The following is a 24,086-nucleotide window of genomic DNA, read 5'->3' as shown; positions in this document are numbered from 1 at the left end:
ACCACCGACCAGTGCCTACTGCAGACTCACAAGTTGAACTCTACACATGTAAATCCTGCCATCTACTGTTCTGCCTACCCACAGAGCACTGCATCCTGTTTTCTACTGCATGCAAGCTCCTGGGGCTATTATCACCACATAATTCTTAACATTTCTGAAACTATTTCCACTAACAAGAAATGTTCACCAGAACTATTCATATAATACATGTTTTTAAAAGATGAAAATGAAAACCATACATCACTTTTTTAACATGCATTAAAATGCATTGAAAATCACCATTTGTCCTTCTCTTTGATGTTTCCTCGAGGTTGACTGCTTCAACATCACCTGAAAATACAAAAAATACTTATTAGTCTATTAGAAATATTGCATTACAGTTATTCTTAAGTCTTGGAAATGTAAATCAGAAATGTTTTCATGAGTTCTGTATATTACAAGTGACTTCAGAGCTTTTGTAATAATATGCAGCAATCTACACGACATTTAACACTTCGTTTTAGCGCCAACTTTGAAGACAAGCACCGCGGTCAATGCAAATATTGCTGTAGTTTTAAAAGTTAGGCAACTTAAGGGAAAAGCCAAAGTCGATGGTGCTCAAGATAAACATACATGCCATAAAACAAACTAAAGCGAAAGGAAAAAATAGACTAAAGCTAAAAAAATTCAAATTTTGGGACAGTTCAAGATCTAGTCATCTTACAGCCACAGTTCATGAATTCACAAGTAGGTAAGGGACAATAAAGACACTAATTCTAAACTGCTGAAGAATTCTCACATTCCTTTTTAAATTCCTCTATTCCATAGCTGGTCTCTGCCTTACACCTTACAGATTACTCTAAAAAGCAGTACAGTGTATGTGCAAGTTATAAGTGTTTTAAGTGCAAATGTGATTATTTTATTAAACCAAAGGGAAGTTCTTCCCAGTGAACCGACAGAACAGAAAATAACAATAAGTGCCAGAAGGAGTCAAGAGGGACAGGCGCTGCTCTTCACCCACTGAACCTCAGAACTGCAGCGGGTTTTAGTTCCACTTTTGCAGCAACATGCAACATAGGGGCTGAACGTACATTCTCGAAGCGTGGCAGTCCAAACAGTCTGGTCCGAATCGGCCTCCATCAGTGAAAGCTTGAATGGCGGAGACTGTTCGTAATAAACCTCAAAATAACCTTTAAATTTGACAGCCGCTAACGTGAACTGAATGCCCTGGGAGGAACCAAAAAAAAACAACAACATTTTTTTTTAAATTGCCATTGAAGCACACAAACCTGTACAATTCTTGTACTGTGCATAGGCAACACATTCTCAGAAGGAAACCACACCTTTGTGAACTCGATCAGACAGAACCACATTACTATGACTGTGAAATTTAGGACAAAAGAAATCCAAGGAACTATAATATAAAATAGTAAAAAAAACACATAATTATATAAATAATAAATAAATAATTACTATAACACACAATATCGCTATATATACTGAAAGAAAAACACAACAGGTAATCACAGGTTCACAGAGTAATAAACATTTTCTTATTTCAAGGCTACAAGCAGAAATCACACCTCTGGAGTAATGTCTGCCTCGGGTTCACTGATTAGCCTGTATTTCTTTTTTTCTTCCAGGAGCTTTAGACAAGTTGGTGGTTTTTCCATTTTGATGTACTTTTTCTTCGAATGCCTGACTTCTTTTTCTATATCCTGACAGAAATGTGAAAAACAGTGACATTAAATGAAATCAAAAGGGAAAGACTTTCAACAGAATTTTGTTAAAAACCACAGTTGCACCGACGTATTTAGTATGAAAGACTGTGGCAATTACCCGTCTCTTCATGTACACTTGACCACAGGGACTCCATATGAGGCACTGAACAGTTTAATTAATTGTAATCCTCTTTAATACTAAGAATATGTTTGCTTTTTCAAACAGAATGAATGTGACATTTAAGAATCATTCCTACTTCCTCCTAGGTTTTGTGCTGAAACAAGTTGAACTGTTTTCAGTTTCGTACAATTTATGTAGTATAAATAAGGAAAAGACCCCTGCCACAGAGGGAACATATTGAATTCCTCTACCCAGACATCAAACAAAATCTTTCAAACATGTTGTTCTGATAGGAAGCCAGTACAAGACACAAAGTCAAGCCAGCATACAGTATGTTTTATTATGATATCTGAGGCGGATACTTGATTTGGGCATAAATCCTAAATGTTAATTCAAATAAAGGTAATTTTTGGACAGGGCACGTGTGAACATGGAGTTCCAACCTTTTTATTTTCTTACCAAAATAAAAAAAAAACTAGAGCAGAAACTGTGAATCCAGCCTAGTGCGTCACCGCCCTACTCTCGGTCTGCCAAACCACAGGGAGGAAAGCTTACTACAGAAGTTACCTTCAGCTCTTATTTAACGCCGAAGGTTTCTTGTGGTACCTACACTTCTTTCACCATTATGGCAGGGACAACCAGAACTGACAAATGAAAATGAAAAAAAAACCCACTGACATCACATGAGTCACACGAGCTTCCTTCATTAACCTTCCACACCGGCTAGTGTGCTGAGCTCCGCTTGTCCCGGCAACTGAGAAAGGAGATCAGGTTGTGAACTGCAAGGTCATACAGCAGTTTACCTTGATGTCGGAGTGATTGTTGGTGGCTAAATACACCCGGAATGATGACGAGGCATGGTGATCCACCACTTTATATACGAGAACCACTCCATGATGTTCAACAGGCTGTGATGTCTGAACTATGGGCCCAACGGGAGATAATGATGTCACATTCCATTTAATGTGGGATCCGGAGTGATCAGCTGAAGGCTCGATGATGGGGGAGTTGTTCTTCAGGTGCAGAAGGCCAAAAGTCATGCCGTGTTCCTGGTCTGTCACAACACAAAACATTCGCATTCACCTTACGCACGTCCTCATTTACGCTCTGCAAGGGCAACCTTCACATACATAACATTTCTGTTACAAGGATCAGCTATGAACAGCACAAACCTACAAAAGAATCATTTCCAGTTACATTATTTTACGGGTTCTCTGAAATCCCACAGCTGTATTGCGGATTTGTGAGTTGTTTGTGGTAGAAGGCTGAGCAGCATGTGATATATACTATAACAGTTTAAGAGCGGTAGAATAAGGTACATCTTTTTTTAAGTGATCTGACAAACCTTTAGGATACAGGATTGGGAAACATGGATTCATTCAGGTGCTCAATAAGGAAAAGCTTTAAAATAAGCAAAACCAGCTTGTTGTGACTATAAAAGATTAAGGACAAAGAGACTATCAAAATATTATATAATGGTTTCGTTTTAAAACCATTTTGTCTTTCTTCATGGCTGATCAAGACCAAGAATTTACTGATCTGTGCCAGCTGTTATAGATAGTTTTGTAATAAATCTTTCAAATAAATCTTTGGTAATAAATGATACCAACAGTATCAATCCTCTGCAACTTACCAGCCAGACACAGGGAATGAGGAAACTGTATTGCTTTAAGGATGGCTGGGTCACACTCCACATCAAAAATAGGTCCAGCAAATTTCCAAGAGTCTTTTAAATATTCTCCAAACTTGCTCCACGATAGGGTTGAATATTTAATATTAACTTTCCCCGAGACTTCGAACACCAAACCAGTGACTGAACATTGGTAGGATCCTTCATCCTGCAGTATCATGCTGTAAAAAGCAACGAAAAAGTAAAGTTCAGTTCAAAGATAAGCCTTATTATGTGTAAAGAAAAACGGGAATATAAACTTCACTTACAGCAAACGACCCCTTGATAGTTTCCGTGGAGTTACACGCTCACTGCACTGGGTCTGTGAAAATAACAGGAAAATGATTCTAGCAACAACAGCTCTTCACACCTTCTTTTTTCTAACTCTTAAACAAGTGATATAATGTTAAGCAAATATGGGATGTGTTGTAATAAATCTATTAACAGCATCCATTTTGTATTGCTGTACAAAACAATTTAAACTATTTAAAGTTTTATTCCTGGGAAGTATTAACCATTTTTTCTCCTGGTTCCTATTTATGTCAGCCATGTTAAAATGATGCTTAACAAACAGCACTGCATTACCTGCATAGCGTTACACCTCTTACACGATGGGGTGATGTAAACATCTGAAAAAAAAGTTTCATTAGAAAAACATTTTTCATGAAAGCTTGGTTTAGCTTGGATTCCAATCCAATCTAATTTGATTTTATTAGGAGTATACTGTTGAGAAGAGGGATTTCCTTGAATTGTTCTTTCAGAATGCATTAATGTTTATAGTAAATGAGATGGATGTTTAGATGTAGAAAAACCTCATTATCAACATAAAGTACGTGACAAGTGAAGGTTTTAACCCTAATACAAATTTGATATTTTCATAGTTTAAACCAACAACTCTCACTAGGATGGTAATGAATGCAAATAAATTCTCATTTGCATTTTCTCAAAAAGACCAGGCTTGAAAGCGATAAAAACAAGCAACATTTGCAGTTTCACAGACTTTTCATAACAAGTAAAGCTGTGACAATGAAAGTCATTAATCTTGGCTTAGAAAAGCAGTGATAATGAAGATTATTAAATCAAGGTGAAAACTGGGAGAAATACACAAGGGGAATCAGGCAAGAGGTAATGTTAGGTGGAGAAATTGTATTATGTTTCACTCAGCTTCAGAAATGATCTAGCATATATAAATATCTAGCATATATATACTTATTATCTATTGATAACAACTGTAATTGTATTTTTATGACAATTATGACAATATTCATAGAATAACTTCCACCACACTGACAGCAGTCTTGTTATCCTAGTACATTAAGAAAATAGTACAAGTATGTAAAGTATTATCTATATCTTTAACAATGTTAAAATACATCTTTTAGATGTTTGGAATTTCACCAGGCTTTCTAACACTCTTGAATTTAGATTGGCAGTAAACACTTCAATCAAATGCTTTCACTTTAAACAGGAATGGAAAATAGAGAAGCAACATTTGAAAGCACTGACTTCCATTATCTTCTTTCTGGTGTTCTGAAATGAAATTTAGAGCCCATAAATCCAATGAAAGCACCCGAGGAAGATAAAAAATAAAGATACCTCCAAAACTATGTCCATCCTTTTGCGATTCTCTCTCAGCACTGTTTTCTGCAAATGAATATTAATAACATCAGTTTAAATCTCTTTCCTTTTCTGAGAACCATAAAACTGTAACTGTACTGTCACTGTAATTAGTCTTTTTTTTAAAAAAAATACTCTTCTGGACTTCAAATCATAAACATGGACGCAATCCAATAGAAATCTGGTAAATCTGGGCATCTTGAAAAACAAATCGAATTATCTTCCCTGTATCACTTAACAACCTAACAACTTAATAGTTCTTACCATGATCTGAACCTCCTTCGTCTGCATCTTCTTTTTCTTTTAAAAAGAAAGAAAAACAACTGAAAGCTTCTGCAACTCACAATTACAAAACATTAAGCGTATGAGCTTAATATGAACACTCCCAGTCAGATTTTGACCAGGAATTATAAAGCAGTTGGTAAATGGGTTGCAAGAAAAAAGGAAAGGTGCAGCATGATCTGTAAATACAAAGCCCCCAAATTTATTTTGATTCCTAGGTTTTAGTTTAAACACCAAAACACCATGATCATTCCAAAGACTGGAAATAGATCATTGTGTCCTAAATGTTATGGACTTAAATGTCGATGCAATGACTACTGCGTAGGTGTACTAACGAATTAAAATTGAAAGAAATAAAATGTCGCTGTACCTTCAGAGCTTATATTAAACGCTACATATATTACTTTGGAGCAGGAGTACGTTTCTTCAAAATTATTAAAATTATAACAACTGTCCTGCCATGATCCATCCATACATGCAATTAGCATTTCATGACTTGGCTTTTTCCAAATGCATTCTGCTGAGAGTGATGTTCAAACATCGAAAAAGAAAAGGGCCAGATTCTGTGGTTCGGCAATGCGTCTGCCAGAAGCACATTGTTCTGCTCAGAAAGGTGGCAGGTGCTTTCATTTTCACAAGACTCTGCTGCCCTTCACTGTTTCCATACTCCACTAAGTGATTAATTACATGCTGGACAGATGAGCAGGGGAGCAACTGAGACTCAAGGACTAATTAGACTTTCCAATCAAGGATTTCTTCAAAGGACAGATCAGTTTGTATATGCATAAACTATTTTTATTTAAACAACAAACACAATGTAATTTATTGAATACAAATTTCAGATGAACCTATGTACCGTACATTTAAAGTTTGCTCACCATTTTGTAGTTCTGAACTGGAGAGAACTAAGTGAAATGATTAACTACAAAATTTTTGTTTTTTTCTTAAATCCAAAGGGGTCCATTTTACCTGCTTCATTATCATTCTCTTTTGAGCTTTAATAAATGATAAAGAATTATCTGTATCATATGCTGCAAAACACAGCAGCTCTGGTCCCACTTTAAAATGCCAACAGATAAAAATATTTTATTATTTTAAGGTACAGTATGAAGAAAAAAATTATACAGGCTTAACACATTAAAATGTAGAAATAATTATTTGAAGCACTTACCAGATTCGTCGTCCTCTGAGCTGTCTTCTGTTGATGTTTCTGCCAAAAACATTAACTTAAAAATGAAAAATAAAATCGCTACAGACAGAAGCAATTGCTTTAAGCATAAAAGGAAAAACACAAAACAATTATCCATTCTAATGGTACTGAAAACACTCAGGAACCATTTGCATCTCAAAGATGCCAAAGGTTTGACTGGATCAGTGAGAATTCTATAAATTTGTAGAAAAATGAATATAGGGTTGGATCTCAGGACGCCCCACGGAAAGATCAAAATACTGTTTTCAAACACACAGTTACACAGATTACAATAACACAAAAATAGTAAGAGAAAAGTAAATAAAATGCAAAAGAGTACAAACCTGAGCTACTGGGTTCATTTTCAACTGCACTGCCTGTTTAAGAAAAATTGTGCAAATTTAATAATGAATAACATTAGAAGAAAAAAAGAGAAATATAGCATTACATATAAGTTTAGTACTTTTAAATAATGCAGGTGATGTGACCTGCTTTTAGCATGAAATTATTAAATATAAAGTTGATTATTGTAAAGATAACTGAGCAACTGAAATTACAGGGGTAAAAGTCCTGGTGTTTGATGATACTCAATGAATGTCTTTGAGATTTATTGAAAACATTCACAGTTTCGTGCCACTTTACAAGGGACAATTCAGACAAAAATGCTAGCTGAATTAGCATTATTTGCATAACTCTTAAGTAATATGAAATTAAGGACATCTACAGAATTTGATGTTATTCAGACAAACCCCAATAAGTACCGCACTAAAGTCAGACTGCAAGGACCTGATTTGGCTTTAACCTACTACGCTTGATGTATTGCAAGATGACCCGTGTATTCTGGGATAGAATGGCCAGCTACAAATCAAAGGCTTCTAGAGTGGCTGGGGATTGTCTATAAGTGTGACCCAGTGCAGACAGCTGCTGGGAGTTGGGGTTGAGCTGATCTCGGAATGTTTCATGATTAACCATTTCATTATTGTACCGTTAAGTATAGTATCCTTGCCTTTGAGGATAGTACAGGTTTTCAATAAACCCACGATTGCAGTTGCAGTTGTTATTATGTAAAAGAAAAAACACATGATAAATATGATTAACACAACGATTCATGAAGTTCTTGAATTGCTCCTTTTGTATTACATCTTTGTTAAAAAAAAAAGATCACAATCTGATCGGTCAGTATGTGGTTTTTTCTTGCAAAGGTTTGGAATGTTTGGTGGCCTTTCATTTTAAAAAACAACTGCTAACAGGTTGCATGAACCATTTCAATCCAATTTTAAAATTAAGCACTGTTCGGAAACAGTTTCTGATAGGGCTGCAAATGACTTATTGCTGACCGCTGACTGCAGCCCTGTATTTATCTCTGTTTTGTTGGACCTCAGTGCTGATGTTGAAACTGTTGTCAGTGCAGTCCTGTTAGGTGCACTGCAGAGTGTCAAAGGTGTTACAGCCATGGATCTTTCATCCTAGTTCAATGAACAGCAAATGTTTAATGTAGACCCTGCTCTTCCTCAACAAAGTTGGTTACTTCTGTTAGTGCCCAGAAAATTGTTATGGAATATTTTCCGTTTAATATTTACATAGTACCACTGGGTCAGATCCTTCTGAGGCATGATACTGGACTTCTTTTGTTTTGCTATTGTATTTAACAAAAAAGCATATAAGCACCTTAATCAAGCAGTTTCTGCTCTATAACGCTGTACAGATTATATCAGAAAATGGATCCTCCCAAGATTCTTTTACCTGAGCTCTGATGAGACTGGAATTTTGTTGATGAGTTTTTTTCTTACTTTTTTGATGATTCAGCTCCATATCTGTTGTACTTTAACAGGACTGTGGGCAGTACTGAAGTCAGTCCAACTACTAAAGGCACTGATTCTACCCTTATATTTGAGGTCCACTTTTCTCAGGGTTGTAAAGATGTCTTTTTTTTTACCTGCATAACATTGCTCGTATCTATCTGTGCCTTTCTCAGTCTAACGCAGAGAAGCTGGTACATGCATGTATTTTCTTATCTTGGCTTGAATATTGACATGCCTTTATTACTGGTGTAATTAAATAATCTATCGCAATATGTCCAAATCTCTGTACCCTAAATTTTATCTAAACCTTGTGACCATATTTCTCCTGTTTTAGCTTTCTTAAACAAGTTTTCTGCAAAATAAGCAACATATTTTTAAGGCCTTAAACAAATTAGCTCCTGATTACATAAGTCTCCAACTAGTTCCTTAAATACCACCATTCTTTCTCCATTCTGTACAGTCAGGTCTAGTTCCTGTGCCCAAGATAGTGAGCTCTGGGAGATGATAAATTCTGCTTCGCTGCTCCTAGGCTATGGAATGTTCTTTCAACTCATGTTAGATCATGCATGACTGTCAGTACTTTATATAAAAGACATGTAATAACATATTTTTCACTCTTGATTTTCCTTCTGTCCAATGTATTTTTTAATTACATGCTGAAAGCGTTTCCATTTTCAAATCTACATTTTACTGTGGAGCACTTTGCCTTGTTCCAACATGAAAGGACTGTAAAAAAAAAAGATTTTTATTACACATAATCTAAACGGTCTGTCCAAGAGCTCAGTGTTTTGTGTTGACCTTTCCATCCTTCCATCCACAAATCTTAGTACTCGATTCCACATCACGCATCTGATCAAAAGAAATGAAATTCAAGAGCAAAGCTGCAGGTATTCTGACTTATAATACAGCACCACTTCCTCCTTTCCTGCTGAATAAAAAATACAAGTAACCACAGACTCTAAAAATACTACACAGGCGAAACATTTGGTCATTAATTTTAAATTCTCATTGGAACTGGTGTTGTATTTTTGTTTTATACAATAGGGGAACGTACTACAAACAGAAACAACTTGCCTCCAACACTAAGAAACACTCAACGCTCAGATTCTAAATCGGCCACATATAGCACGTAAGGCCACACTTAAATTAAGTTTCTCTCACCGCCACTGTCAGCTCTGTTTCTACCATAAAGGATGATTCCCAATGTATGGGGATGAAAATGACATTATTGAGGCAACTTCTGAGTGGAAGGAAAAAGGAGAGCTGCCGGTAAAGAGGATTACAGAGCCGTGGGTACACTGTTCCCTGTGAGGAGATTATTTTTGAACTTCTCACTTATTGAAAACCCAAGTATCGTTCACAGAAAACCACTGGCCACAGCCCTGCCATGCTGATTTCATACTCTGCTTTCGAATGATTCCATAGTTACTCACTTTCTGTCAGTTCGCCCTGCTTTGCTTCTTTTATCTGGACGGGTTAACTGGAAATGTGTAAATCATTCATTCCAGGACTCTGGGTTTCTCAAAGGGGGAAAGGCAATGTTGCCGTTAACATCTCTAAAAAATTCACATACACAGTGAATTCTGAGAGACATTCATGTTTTGAGGGATTTTTTTTTAAACCTTTATATTCTCACCATGAAAACAACATCTTACAACTGAAATGCTAAATACCCTGGAAAACCTCAGTTCAGATTATATTAAATCTGATATTTTCTTATTTCATTCTACCAAACACTATAAATCTCTTGTGCTTATCATATTTCCTGTATGTGTTTGTAAATACCCAAGGTGGTATTACAAACCTTCTAATGCACAGGGGAATACATCAAATTAAAAATACTAGCTCCCCGCTACATAAGTATTAGACCATTCTATTCTCCTCAGCATTGTGAAACAGCGAGATCTAAGTTATATTTGTTCCCATGACTTATATGCTTGTTTTAACCGATACACAGTAGAAGTCTGCTGTTCATCAGGTTCAGAGTCTCCAGTAGCTCATCTACTGTGTATCTCTGAGGTTGAAGAAAACCGGATGATAGCTTAGGGCTTGTCCTCATGTATACTGTGTTTTAATCCAACAGAGTGAAAGGTTTAAGAGGATCAAAGGGGCTCTTGAGTCCTCACACGGCCAATGTGTTCTTTCAGTTTTTTTTATTCATTCTACAACCACAACCACTGTGAACGCACTATTTTTCTACTATTTCTCCCTAGTGGACCCTGGACTTTTTTGACTCTCATAAGGAACCTCTTTGCACATGTGGTTCTCTCTGTTATCGGTGTTTTTAGTTTTAAAGCCCCTTTCAAAAAAAAAAACCTGAAGAAGAGGCTGAATCTATTTTTCAAGTGAAAACACTATGACTCTGCCACATTTGAAACAAGGCTGGGGCGGCTTTTCACTTCCTGTCACCCAGCCAACGCTGATCACGAATCCCAGAGGTTCAACTCACCTTTCAGTTCCGCACTTTCACCACTTCCATTAACAAACAATGCAAGGTGCTCTTATTTTATCTAAATCAGTCCCAGTCAACATCCGGTTATCCAAATAAAAGTGCCTGATAACCAAAGCATACCACTTTTAACTCATAGAAATTCACCTGAGCTCAGAGTTCATTTATTGGGAGAGTTAAACTGAAATATGCTCTGTTGAGTCCTTATACCCATTTCAGATTACAGCTAGAAATAGATCACTAAATATTTTTTTTAATTAAAAATAATCACAGATATTCCTTGTCAAGGACCAGTAAACTATATATCTGAAGAATATTAGTGTTCATTGTTTCACAACAACTACAGTGCATACCTCCAAAATTCACTGGAAGAGCCGAAAGGACTTCTCATGTTTATAACCTTTCTTGTGCTCTTGCACAAGAGAATCTTCACGACTAGTTTCACCAGCAAAGCATCACATTGCTCACTCTCCAGCACACTCCACCAGGCATACACAAGCTCAAATTCCCATACTAATCCTCTTGGACTTTAATAATGTGTAATGACCCATTACACTATCGGAAATCTTGAGGTCTGTCTTACCATTCTGCTATAAGGTTTATCATAGCACTCGTCTTTGTGGTCTCTCTTCTCCAATTGCAATGGCCCTCTCTGCATATGAATGTTTTGCTGATTTACGTTAACTTACAGACGTGGAAATGTGGAAACACGTCTCTGCCGTCGTACTACTGCAGTTCTCCAGTCTGTCTGGGAATTTAAGATATAGTGCTTTTATCACACTGAGCAGCTACTGACTGGAACAATCTGCAGTGTGAGCTGAAACCCTCCAGCTTCATAACTCTGGGCATTTTCAGCTGCATGATTAAATCTTTGCTGTCCAAAACTAGCACTCATCAACACTGCCATGTTCCTGTTATTTATATTTTATTGATTGTGCTTTTCTTTGTTTCACTGCTTTGTTTCCTGTGCAGCAGTGGTGAGAGTCTCTTGGCCAGGTCATCACTGTACATGTGATTTTTTTTTTCCCTCGACTGACCCAGATGGTTCAATAATGCATTCATTCTCATTATAATCACAAGCTAGCTTAGAATGGATTTAGGTTTACAGCTGCAGGTTTATTTTTACCATCAGTTAAATGAGAAGAGCACTGTATGAATGCGGCGAGCAATAATTAGTAACATAATAATTCAAAACATTAAAGTAAATTAAAATAAACTTCTGATAAAGTTAATAACAGACAATTATGGCAAAGATATCTTTTTGCTATACAGGGATAAAGAGAATGACTGCAAATTATATTTTAACAGAGCTATGCAGCTAGAAAACAAATACGAGAAATGAAGAAGACTACACATCTAGGAGGTCTCTATCTCTTTGTCTAAAGAATCCCAGGCCAACTGTTACCAACAGGTCATTTCTGGCAAAAGGACATCATGGTTTTCCAAAAGTTGCTCTGTTGTACTTTGGTAAATTTTTAAAAAATTTTTCCAAGCTGTGTGAATAAAGTAATCAGAGTTAGAACATGTATGAGCAAAGCTAGTTCTTTAAAATCTCAATAACAATTCACGCCAAAACAAACTGTTTGCTACCCACTGACAACTTTCACATACAGTACACTTTATTTTCCATGTGACAGAATGCACGCTAAATTTCCTGATGTGGGCGACAGTCCTTTAATTCAACACTACACTGAGACAAGCTTTACATTATGATGCAATGTAATAAAATGTAGTGCATACGTACAGGTTTTGCAGACTGATGTAATGTTGCAGCAGGATCTGGAGTGTTACTGCTGGCTTACGTCACTAGTGGGCAGCACAAGGTACACTCCAGAGAAAAACAAAAACAGTTCCGCATTCCTCATGAGGACATGAGAGGATTCAGCTTCATTTGTCTGCAAGATGATTTTCCTATAAATGGGTCAAGCACTCAATGGAAGTGGTCTAACCTGCTTTTAGAGGTAGACCAGGAAGCCCTGTGGTGAGTCAGTGTTAATAACAAAAAGGGTTCAGTTTCTTGTTGAGACAAATAGAGGATGAGGGTAAGCATATGAATATAACGGGGGCACTAGAATCGCAGGTTCGAGTAGCATCCTTGGCCAAACAGGATCTGCCTGTAAACCAGGCTAGAGTATCAGAACAAATGGAGTCCATTATGGACCATGGCTCAGGTCAGGAAGGTGCAGCTTCCCTATATAAAACAGGGGTTTATGTGCATAGCTCCTCCCCAGCAGGCTGCCAGATTAGGAGCACCTGCCACAACTGAGTTACACTAGACACAGATTCTGTGCCTGATATGTAACAAATAGTCCTCAAACGGCCGGAAAAGGGTTTTAATCAAATCAACATGAATAATGTCCACCAGAACAAATCTTACTGCTAAAAGCAAATATTTTTTAGAGTGAAGATATGCATGCTGGTCATGGAAATATGCTCCATAAGCAGTATTTATATAATATTTAATTGCACATAAGGACAAGCCCACAAGCCTGTTTTTATAAGTTGACAGATTGAAGAAGAACTGCATAATAAAGGCACCAGCAGCTATGTGCACACTGCCATCTCCTGTACACACTGGGTAGTACACAAAAAGGTACACACTGCGGGTTAGAATGATGGAACTCTGTCATTTCTCACTCAGAAATACTGCAATAAATGGCAAACAGAAGGAGCTTGAACTATTAAAGAAAAATACAGACAGTTGCTTTAGTCCTGGAAAACCATTGTGTCACTTCATGTTTTTCCAAAGAACAAAATAGAAAAATGTAAAGTGTGGTAATCTAATAATCAAGCTCAATCCCAGACATGTCCACACTGAGGTTGATTTCTTCCAGCTCCACCGTAAAGTTCTCCAACACATGATGTTTCCACACACTCACGGAGACTTTCATTCTGCTATCTTAATGTTTCACGGGAGGCTGTATGTGCTGATGTGTAAAACCCATCTGATTTTGCTAGTATTCCAGAAAAGGAATAAAACAAAAATATTTTAACAAAAAACTCTACACTTCCATCTTTTTTCGAACAGTCAGATTTTGATTCCCTTCTACGATTTGTCCTCCTGCTTGTGTCGATAACTTTACAACCATTTTGACACATAAATTATAATACATGAAAGGTGAATTTTTTGCAAACTGCATTATTTTCTAATAGCTACTTTTAACCTGAATCTCTAAATGTGAAAACAGCCATTAACCTCCTACCAAGGTCTCTAAATGAAGTTTACTGTTACCTTTCAAATTCATTTTTAAATGTACATTAAAAAGTATTGGATTTTAGACAATGAAAAAAATTAAACAATTACTGTATACAGGAATGTACTACAATGTAGAAATCACTAGATGGTCTGGATTGCCAAAGTAATGCATTGGAAAAAACAGTGACATCTTATGGCCAACAGCAAACACTTACATCAGTAGAAGAAAAAAATCTAATCATAACAGATCACAAATTGTAAACTCTTACCTTTTAGGTCTACAGGGGAAATATCTCCATCACTGAAAGAAAGAGGAAAAAAATATGCAGAAGCTTACTTTGCTGTTCATACTTTAAGAATGTGAAATCCAGTATTGCACACAAGAAGGTTTAGTATTGCTTTAAATTGGGAAAAGTATAAAATATATTCTAAAAAGTCATCTTATTCCTAATATTTTTTCCACCCACAAATGACTTGAGACAAAATGAAGAATTTAGAGGAGTTTGAAATTGTTGGTTAGAAAAACAACATTTTGCTACATTTAGTTGCAGCCATGTTTGCACAAACGTCCTGGAAACTGCTGTACATTAGTTGGCTCACAAGTTGTTGTTTGGGATATTATGTTCTTAAGTCTTTTGTGCTTACAGCGCATATCAAACAACGCATTTCTGTGCAAGTCAAAACAATCTTTCTCTCAGTAGTTGCTTTTATTGCAGTGAAAACCAAGATGTTTCTAGAGTCACCATTAAAAGGTGCTAAATACAGCATTTACAAATTCTGAAGATCTATATTTTTTTCCAAAACCAATCGTTACAGCATATGACACTACAGTTTTACTTCCTGAAAATTACGTTTTTAGCACCATAATCCCTGATACTATTGTGTTGTGATGTGTTGGTACAGGTGTACAGACTGATTGGGCTACCCAGTTCACTGAATTAGTTGTGAACTATAGTTCAATCTATTGTTAAAGTGTACAACCCTACACAAGCTATGTGGTGTGGCTTCTCACAACTAATTTTAAGACATAAATCTCTCATTGTACCTACATGAAACTAAATGTACTCAGAATATGAATGAAAAAACTGCTTTGTATAGCATTTTACAATCTGATCAGTATAAGGCCATACTTGAGGACCACAATGCAGCACTATAATGGTTTAAATACAGGTATGCACCTAATTACCATCTTGTGAAATTGCGCATTGCCCTTGATTGGCAACACCCAAACAAAACTCCACTTGCTAGGGGTAAATGTAATAAACCTGGGTTTCCATCTACATTGTTCTGTTTTTTTTCAGCCCTTCTTTAACTGGGCCAAACACCAAAGCTTATGTCTGTTGATGTATCCAGACAACACCAGCTGTGTGCATTCACCCCCCCATTTGCCTGTAACTCACTTCCTAAGAGAGCAGACATCCTGTTAATTCAATGGGGCTCTCTCACTAAATGACAGGATAACCAAAACAGTCAGGGCTTTGAAGTCAGGAACGGAAAATGTGAAAACACATTAAAATCGCCCCCTCACAACATAAACATCCACTTGCAATGAGGCAAAATCATTTTTGTTTAATAAAAAAAAATAATTTTGCCCATCTCATCAGCTGCATCATTTCATTTTACCAGCTCTGCTCTTGAGAGCATGAAATGGAGGACCAGGTTAGATACGCTCTTCAAATAACACTAGGATATGGGCACAGTATGTGACTGATGCCGCTTACCTACCGTTAGCAGAATTACTAAACATGCTCACTCAGTCCATCAGGATATTCTACCAATGGAACGTGAGAATAAAGAAATCTACTGAAAAAACAAGCCTAAAGTGAATCTCCAAAGGCATGACTAGACACCTCCAGTAGTGGTGAAGAGCCTAAACACTTCTGTGCACAAAGTATATGATAACAAATTGAAATATTTTTAAAAAAACTAAGGTGCCAGACTTTGCAAAAAACAGGATGTATTTCCATATATACGCAGAATGACTGATTTAATACCAAAACAGTGGCCAAAGGTTACAACATCCATTCATTACGAGAAAGTTCCCAACCATTTAGAATGCGACGCCTGGCTAACAGACAACACAATGGTGTTTGCTCTGTGTTATACGTCTAAATACAGAAACTGACAACTTAAGTCATAGCAAGGATCTGAACTAGAGATACCACTAGTTGCTGTCTGCATGAACAGTCCAGATCAAATAAGTACATTTGCAAGGGGAAGAAGAAACCGACAGAAATGGTCTTTTACTTCTTTCATGGCCATACCAATAACTGCATGCCTCACTTCACTCTAAAGAAGAAAAGGCTCTTGTTTTCTTTTTCAGCTCTTCTTTAACTATGCCTCTTATTCCCAACTGGAATCAGGACACCAGGGTTAAAATTTCCAATTCTATGGCTCAAGTCAGTGCCCATTTCCTCGAGGTGAATTCTGTTTCAATAAAAAATAAGAAATATCAACTCCTTGAGGACACCTCTGGACAGCTCAAGAAGAGCAAGGCAGTGTCAGCACAATCAGGCTTGTCTGAAAACAAAGGCCTCTCACGTACTGACGCTTCCCTGTTCCAATATAAGCTACCTGAAGAAATATTGCAGTGATGCTGTTTTTAAGTGATCAGGCAGCATAGCACACACCCAGTAAAAAGACTAAATACATTGCAAGGACTAGAAAGCTTGCATTCATTTATAGCATTTGATCAGAATTTTATGAAGGTTTTCTGTGTTCTTATACACATTTATTTTGTCTAATCTAAATGTTTCTCTTTCATGAACAAACCTGTCAAACAGGTATTCAGCATACCATTATGTTTTCCAAAGATGGCACACCATCTGTTCCTCCAGTATAATAATACAGTGCAGTGACTCACATTGACAAATCATAGCTTACATGGTATCAGTACTCGGCACTTTCATCTGAAATTAATCCTCTGTATTACTGTTTGGTTATCGTCTATGAATCTGCTGTATTATGTTACAAAAGGCTCATATTGTATTTCTGAGTAATTATTTTAAAAAATATTCTACACATTTTCTATTTACAAAATGCCCTACAGTGTATGATCAACAGTCATGACACAAATCAAGTGTCGGGTTGTAACTTAAAAATAAATTCTTGAGTGAAGAATTTTAAATGATCTATGAAAGTTCAACCTTTTTTTTTTGCGGTCTGAATGCAAAGGCACTAAAAGGGATATTCTAAAGTTAATTTTGAATGTTAAATGGAAGGTAACATCAGAGTTCAATTGCTCAACAATTCTCAAGGTTACCCTATTTTACATTAATTTATGCCTTGTCTTTTATACGTAGATCTACTTACTGGATTAAGGGGATGGGCCTTTTAAATCACTTACTAACCTCTAAATAATATAGATAAAACAACATAATAACAAGCAACATTGTAACTTCTATAGTGTTCATATTTTCTTGCATTGCTTGGTTTGTAAACATCCCCATGTTCCATGTATTAGATATTTTTTATTGTGGTCTGTCAGAGAAAAATAAAAGGTTGTTGATAATAGCATATACTCATGTACAACTGCATGATGCTCTATGTATGAATGCAACAATAAATAATACCTTTTCTATTTTACACCTAAAAGTCATGAGATTTTCACTGCGCTTTTTTATTTAGAACTCACAAGTGGCATTTGAGTGCAGAAGCTCCTGGATTCTACCATGAACCGAATTCACTCTTAGAAGGAAGAAAGCAGGAAGTTAGAGTGTCTTAAAGAAAACAGAGACTGTAGGACACCTACTGTACATCATAAACAGTGTCCTTAATATATCTGAGTGGCTCAAAGTAGCTATGTAACACAAAGGAAAGGAGATTTAAGGCTGTTAATTATGTCTCAAGGTGCAAGCTTAATAAAAAGTTAATAATTTATCAGTTCATGGTTTAATTGAACTTGGATAAAGGGACCACTGTTTTGCTCTACTTGGTCCAATGCACAGGTTTTCGCAATATGGTCTAGGTCTGTTGCCAACTAAAAAGCCTGCTGACAGTTGACAATAAAGACACATCCTCCAGAGAGTCAAGACCTAATGCACACAGACATATTGATTTCTGGAACAGCACATGGGAACTCGGTACAGCTTCCCTCACTAATTCTGACAGTGTTTCTGTGCATGAACAAGCTGCAGAATCTCCCAGGAGGTCAGCAGGCTGTGACATTTACTTAACTGAGAGGAAGGGGCAGTCTACTGTAACAGCAAAAACACAATGTGTTAAAATGCATTCAGCCAACAGAGCCCAGTTGACCAATCAACGAATGAAACGTGTACTTATCACGTCTCTCTACAAATGCTTTTCAGTTTTTCACAATCTCAATTTTATCAGTCACTACCTCCATTTTTAAGACTACAAATCTAGAGATCTAATTATGTTTTGGTAAACACAGTATATAGTAAAATACATAAAGTAGCGAGACTCCTTTTGAACACACATAAAAAAAAGGAAACTCTCCAAATCACTGTGCCATTCTCTCTTTTTTGTGATCACACATGAAAAATTAAATTGTAAATCTTCACAAATGAAACATACACCATACTCATACTTCATAAAATACTTCTGATTACATTTTTGTTTCTCATCCAGTCTCAGTGTTATTTCCCCTTAAAGCAATTTATTTCAGAATCTACTAGAATTCAATTAAAACCGTGCAATCCATTAGGCGGACCTCATTTCCGAATATTAAAGAACATCATTCAGTTGTGTATATGCAATTAAAAACGTGTCTGGGTCTTTAGAAATGGTTCAAACTTAAGTGTGGAGTGAATCTGAAACAAACTACCTATCCACGAAATTAAAGTGGATACTGAAACAATCGGTAAATGACATCTCACTTACCTCAATTAGTTATACTGTATTCAGCTGCCAGATCAAATATACAGAATGCTGAGTGTACTGGGAGTGATATTAAGTTACACACATCTTACATCAGCGGTGCTGGTGGACCACTGATTCCCATGATATATTCTACAGCAGACCTGGATGCAGTCTGTGCTCTTTGCTGCCTGGAAATCCCATTAATAATTCATTCTGAGAATTGATCAGGCTGGTCAAATTGCTCGAATCAAAAACCTCTCTTTTCCTTTCTGTGAAATCTGTTAGTGTTCAGAAGACCTCCAGCTTTTTCTTTTGAATGCTTTGTCCTTTGCCACCCAAGATAAAAGTTTCACAGTCATCGGCTCTCAGAAAAGTACAGGTCACATGAAAGGGAAGGACTGCAAGTCATTGTCCACTCACAGGTGTACTTGGGTCAATAATTTAAAAAGGGCAAAATGCTTGCCCTGCAAGCTGTAATAGCGTACTACACATGAAACTAAAAATTAAACTGCTTTTCAGCTTTGGTTAATGAATCTGGACGCTCTCATTCCAACTCCTGGAGAACAGTACCACTAATACTGCACAAAATACTACATTAAGTGACAGTTGCAGGAGATGGAACAAGTAAAGGTTTATTCCAAGCTGAAAGAGGAAGAAAAGAAACAACATTTCAGCTGCAGAACCTTCTTCTTTACTTGTTCCTTTGCAGCCTACACATGCTGACGCAGCTCCCTACTTGAACTACAGCTGCAGGAGATGTAGAAGTTAACACAAAGTCCCCCCTTGGACTTTTTCATAATTAGCCGTGTTGCAATTTGGAATCACAATGTATTTATTTGGGAGTTTTTGTTATTGATCAACACAAAACACACAAAATAATGTCAAAGTGAAAAACAAAATCTACAGATCTTCCTAAATTAATAAATATAAAACAGAAAATAAGTGATTGTGTAAGTATTTACCCCCTTTAGTATGACTAACCCTATACAAGCATTGGCGTAACCAATTGTCTTTAGAAGTTACAGTTTGTTTAATGAAGTCCACCTGTGTGGAATTTAGGGTTTTTCACAAGTGTTCAGAATAAATACACCTACAGTACATGCATCTCCTGGAGGTCACACAGTTGATTAGTACAGCTCATGAAGACATGGAACTTTCAAAGTAAATCTCGGACAGGGTTATTGAAAAGCACCAATCAGGGGAAGGGTATAAGAACATTTCCAAGGCCTTACATTTCCCCCAAAGCACAATGAAATCTATTATAAAGAAATCTAGAAAATGTGGCACAAACGCCAAACTGTGAAGAACAGGGTGTCCAAACAGGAAGAGCACCAGGAGTCCAGTTACAAGTCTAAAGGAATGACACTCTTCCATGGCTGACATGAGAGAAACTGACAATTCCCTTGGCGCCTCACAAATTTGTGCTTCATGGGAGGGTGGCAAAAACTCACATCAAATTTCGACCTACACTTTGCAAGAGGGCAAATGGGAGACTCTGAGACCAAGTGGAATAGGACTGTAGGGTCTGGCTAGACCAGATTTGACAATTTGGGCCTCAACGGTTAGCGTGTGGCCAAGTGTAACAGAGAACCCCATCACTACTGAGAAGCATGGTGGTGGCAGTATCATGCCAAGGCCTGGAAGACTTGTGAAGACAGAAGGAAAAGTGGATGCAGTGAAGTGCAGAGAATTCCTGGAGGAAAACCTGCTACAGTCTGCAAGACACATGGGGCTTGGGAGAAGATTCAATTTCCAGCAGTGGTTTAAAAAGTATTAAAAAAAAGCCAATATTCTGGAATTCTCCCTTCAAATATATATTTATATTTTATATTTATAATTAAATTAGGGGGATCTGTAGAACTTTGCTTTCACTTAGACATTATAGATCGTTTTTTGTCAATCAATGGCATAAACTCCCAATTAAAAACACTATGATTCCCATACTATAACTCAATACAATATTTAAAATATCCAAGGGTGGTGAAGATTTTTATACTAATTGTACCTCTGTAATATAAGGTGTGACTCACGGGAGATCTGAAAAAAGCACGGCAGTAGAGTACAGTTTCCTCCTCTATTCTAGTGATTAGTGATTCATTTAATTCTTTTGATTGCTCAGGGGCATATTACCTGCATTTTCACACCAAAACAGAGTGGCACTGGGAAGGAATGTATTTACAAGAATAACTAAATAGCATAGTTCCCAGTATAACTTCTAAAAATGGAGCGAATTATCAGTTCTGAAGGAAACCTTCTAAAACACAAATGTTACAAAAAGTGCAAAAATAATTGTCATTTGATCTGGAAGCTTTCACTCATGTTTTTTTTTTCTTTATTTTTTTGTTATTTTTCTAGCTTTCACTTGCTTAACATTATTCGTTTTGATGAAGACACTTCTCAAAGCTGTGAACTGCTTCACTGCACTGGGAAATGCAAGATAAGAAGTTGAACTCACACAACATTACACAGCACTAACGTACCAAGCTATCGTGCTTTCAGAAGTACTTTCGATATTCTTCACAACAGTACCGAGATATTCAGTACTAAAACTACATTAGCAAAATACTAATATCGAGGAAGAGGAAAATGTAAGGGCAAACAAAAAACATCACCAGGAGGAGCTCAAGACATCCATTCCATTTACTCATTATCAATGTTTGTGGAATAAGCCATCTCAACTTTCCTAAAACTTGGCACATTTATCCTGTGAGGATGGATCACAGGCAAATGTTCACATTAATACTGCACGCTTTTCCAGCTGTTCTCATCGTTTTTGTACCTGCCCAGGCTTTCTCAAAGGACACAAAGATATTAAAGAGATATCAAGATTAAATTCTGCCTCCACTTTTTCCTCCACTGGCCAAACGCATCCAACAAAAATCACCTAAACTTGAGGGGGTCGTGCCCAAATCGGGTCATGTTCACAGGGAATGACCCTGCTTCATCACAAGGAGTGGGGAGTGGTAATCTGGGAAGCCCCAGTAATCAGGGGAGCAGGGCTGTGAAGCTGGGAAGAAACTGGAGCACACATAAGCAGGTGCACCAGCCCAAAGTCTAACCCAGGACCCGATGACAGTGAAGCACCAGCAATAACTACCATTTATCTCTCTCGTTTCTGACCCAGGGTTATCAATCAATCAAGGTTTATTTATCAAATGCACAACAACACAGCATACAGCGGTGCTTGCCGGCAATGAAACGCTTTTTCCGCAAGCTTTCAAGGAGAGATGGGACAGAAGTTGACAGAATTAAGGTTACAGAGTAGAATACGATCAATTATACAATTGACAAGATTTACGCAATGAATAACATAAGGAGATACGGTAGGGATAGGAGGTGTCAGGGAAAGGGAAAAAAACACAGGTGCACCTTATCAGTTTCAAGTGGACTATCAGTTGTCGTTTGGGTAAATGCTGGTGGCTGCCGTCGTTAGCTGTTTAGCAGGGTTACAACTCACATACAAAATTCATTATATATAATGTTGGCTGTTTTGAAAACTAATTCATCACACAAATATCAAGACAAATGTTTTTCCCCAAACATTATCGGCTATTACCTGAATAAGGCCCACAGATGTATTGCAGCATTATCAATTCCTAATTATAAGTTCAGAGAACGACTTCCTTAGTGACTGGAATAATACCTACAGAACAAGACTTTACCGGGCTTGCGCTGGGCGCTGTACTTTAGAAAACTTCCTGTCTGCTGTCATCAATCGTTAACACATAATAGGGACTATTACTGCAACAAAACCCAACCGATAAAAACAACTGCCTTTTGCTAGATCAGTAAAACATTTTTTTATTTCACTGTTAGGCAGACCAACGACTGAGTACAACATAAAGAAGAGCTACTGAGACAGCACTCTTGCAGCACTACAGATGCAATGAGAGCACCGTTCTGTCCACTACAAACCGTCTTCCTCAGCATCAGGAAAATGCAATACTGCGACTACAAGTACCAAATTTACACGTGATCATAGGCAAACTGCTTAATCATGCCTTCCTTGTATACCCTCAGAACGGGAAAAGTGCAAGTATTAGGTTCTTCCCCAGCTCATAAAGGAAATTATATTCTAATTGTCTTTTATTGTGTGATGTCACTCAGAGCGTGAAAACAAAAGATAATGGCGCCTGTTCTAGCTTTCAATTGAGTCTGTAGAGCACAATTAGCTGAGCCTATAGTAGAGCAAACCATGAGCGGACGTCACGATAAAACAAGATTAATATCCTACATGTGAAATTACTAGTTAGATCTATTAGTTAGATCACATCTGAAGTGGTACAAGCTTTTCTCCGACCACAAAGCATCCCTCCACCTCTCCCCGGGATAGCGTATTATCCGATAAGCATGGTCTTTTGACACAATATCGAGAACAGTTCAAGCTTTTAAAAAATTGTGCTGTGTGAGGACTTACCTTTCTTCAACGTGATTGTTATTCTCAAGGCTAGCCATATCGGCCACCATTTTCCGAGCAGTTTTCACTCACTAGTTTATATGTACATATATCGGTTTTTTTTCTGACGTCTGTTTTGCATGTGAAGTTTGCAACAACAACAGTTGAGACAGCCTCAGCCTCTCGCAAAGCAAAGCAGCACACCTGCTGCAGGCACTGCCGACGACGTCACTGAACAACTCGCAAAACCAGCTACAAAATAACCCCTCTGCACGGGGAGGTTACACCGCTTGTCAAAAAAAAAACGATTTGGGGGTACGTTACGTTCATATGAACAGATCCCCTTTGCAGTTACACGTACAATGCATGCTTTCAAACTCGAGACTTTCGATAGCGGTAAGAGATGCCTGAAGTTGCCCTTTTTTGTTTCGATTACCAGAAAAAAAGTGCAAGGCCTAAAACGATTTTTCCCGTTTGGGGAAAAAAAAAACAAGCTATTGGATACAAACGGGAAACATAAAAAAACATCAACAAACACCCTTATCATATTTCACGCTAACGCATTTAGAGCCATTCCCTTGTAGGAGGGAGATGAAGTCCCGCTTTCTGGGTTTGGCCAATCACAGCTCTGCCTCTTGCAAATGCTTTCATTGTACCAGGCAAGACTCAACTTCCCCCTTTATTTAAAGAGAGTAACATCATAGAATACAAAAAAACGAACTTTGCATCAGCTTCCGCTTGTTGCAGCTCACATTCTCACTGAGTTTAGCAATATAAAGTGACTGCACATTAAACCTTGTATTGAGATCTTTAATCTCGGTTTGGTCCTGGTACTGTCAATTTG

General features: G+C 37.3%; 1 protein-coding gene across 2 annotated transcripts in view; it reads right to left on the bottom strand.

Annotated features, from left to right (window-relative positions):
* LOC107079100 (NACHT, LRR and PYD domains-containing protein 1a allele 5) overlaps window positions 1-23,832 on the bottom strand; it is a 28,235-nt gene extending 4,403 nt beyond the window's left edge. Inside the window, exons 1-13 of one of the 2 annotated variants that reach the window (XM_069197540.1) lie at window positions 23,264-23,832; window positions 14,295-14,326; window positions 6,923-6,955; window positions 6,561-6,599; window positions 5,372-5,401; window positions 5,087-5,134; window positions 4,076-4,119; window positions 3,760-3,812; window positions 3,455-3,672; window positions 2,625-2,875; window positions 1,563-1,697; window positions 1,071-1,206; window positions 280-330 (exon numbers count right to left, since the gene is read on the bottom strand). In XM_069197540.1, coding sequence (XP_069053641.1) covers window positions 280-330; window positions 1,071-1,206; window positions 1,563-1,697; window positions 2,625-2,875; window positions 3,455-3,672; window positions 3,760-3,812; window positions 4,076-4,119; window positions 5,087-5,134; window positions 5,372-5,401; window positions 6,561-6,599; window positions 6,923-6,955; window positions 14,295-14,326; window positions 23,264-23,313 — 1,120 coding nt within the window. In that variant the 5' untranslated portion in view covers window positions 23,314-23,832. Of the gene's footprint in view, window positions 1-279; window positions 331-1,070; window positions 1,207-1,562; window positions 1,698-2,624; window positions 2,876-3,454; window positions 3,673-3,759; window positions 3,813-4,075; window positions 4,120-5,086; window positions 5,135-5,371; window positions 5,408-6,560; window positions 6,600-6,922; window positions 6,956-14,294; window positions 14,327-23,263 lie in introns of both variants that reach the window. The other variant, XM_015360929.2, reaches the window with a different exon arrangement.
* Window positions 23,833-24,086: the final 254 nt, after the last annotated feature.

The sequence above is a fragment of the Lepisosteus oculatus genome, chromosome 13 (genome assembly GCF_040954835.1).
Source record: "Lepisosteus oculatus isolate fLepOcu1 chromosome 13, fLepOcu1.hap2, whole genome shotgun sequence".
Lineage (NCBI taxonomy): Eukaryota > Metazoa > Chordata > Actinopteri > Semionotiformes > Lepisosteidae > Lepisosteus > Lepisosteus oculatus.
This window is presented reverse-complemented; position numbering and strand designations above follow the sequence as displayed.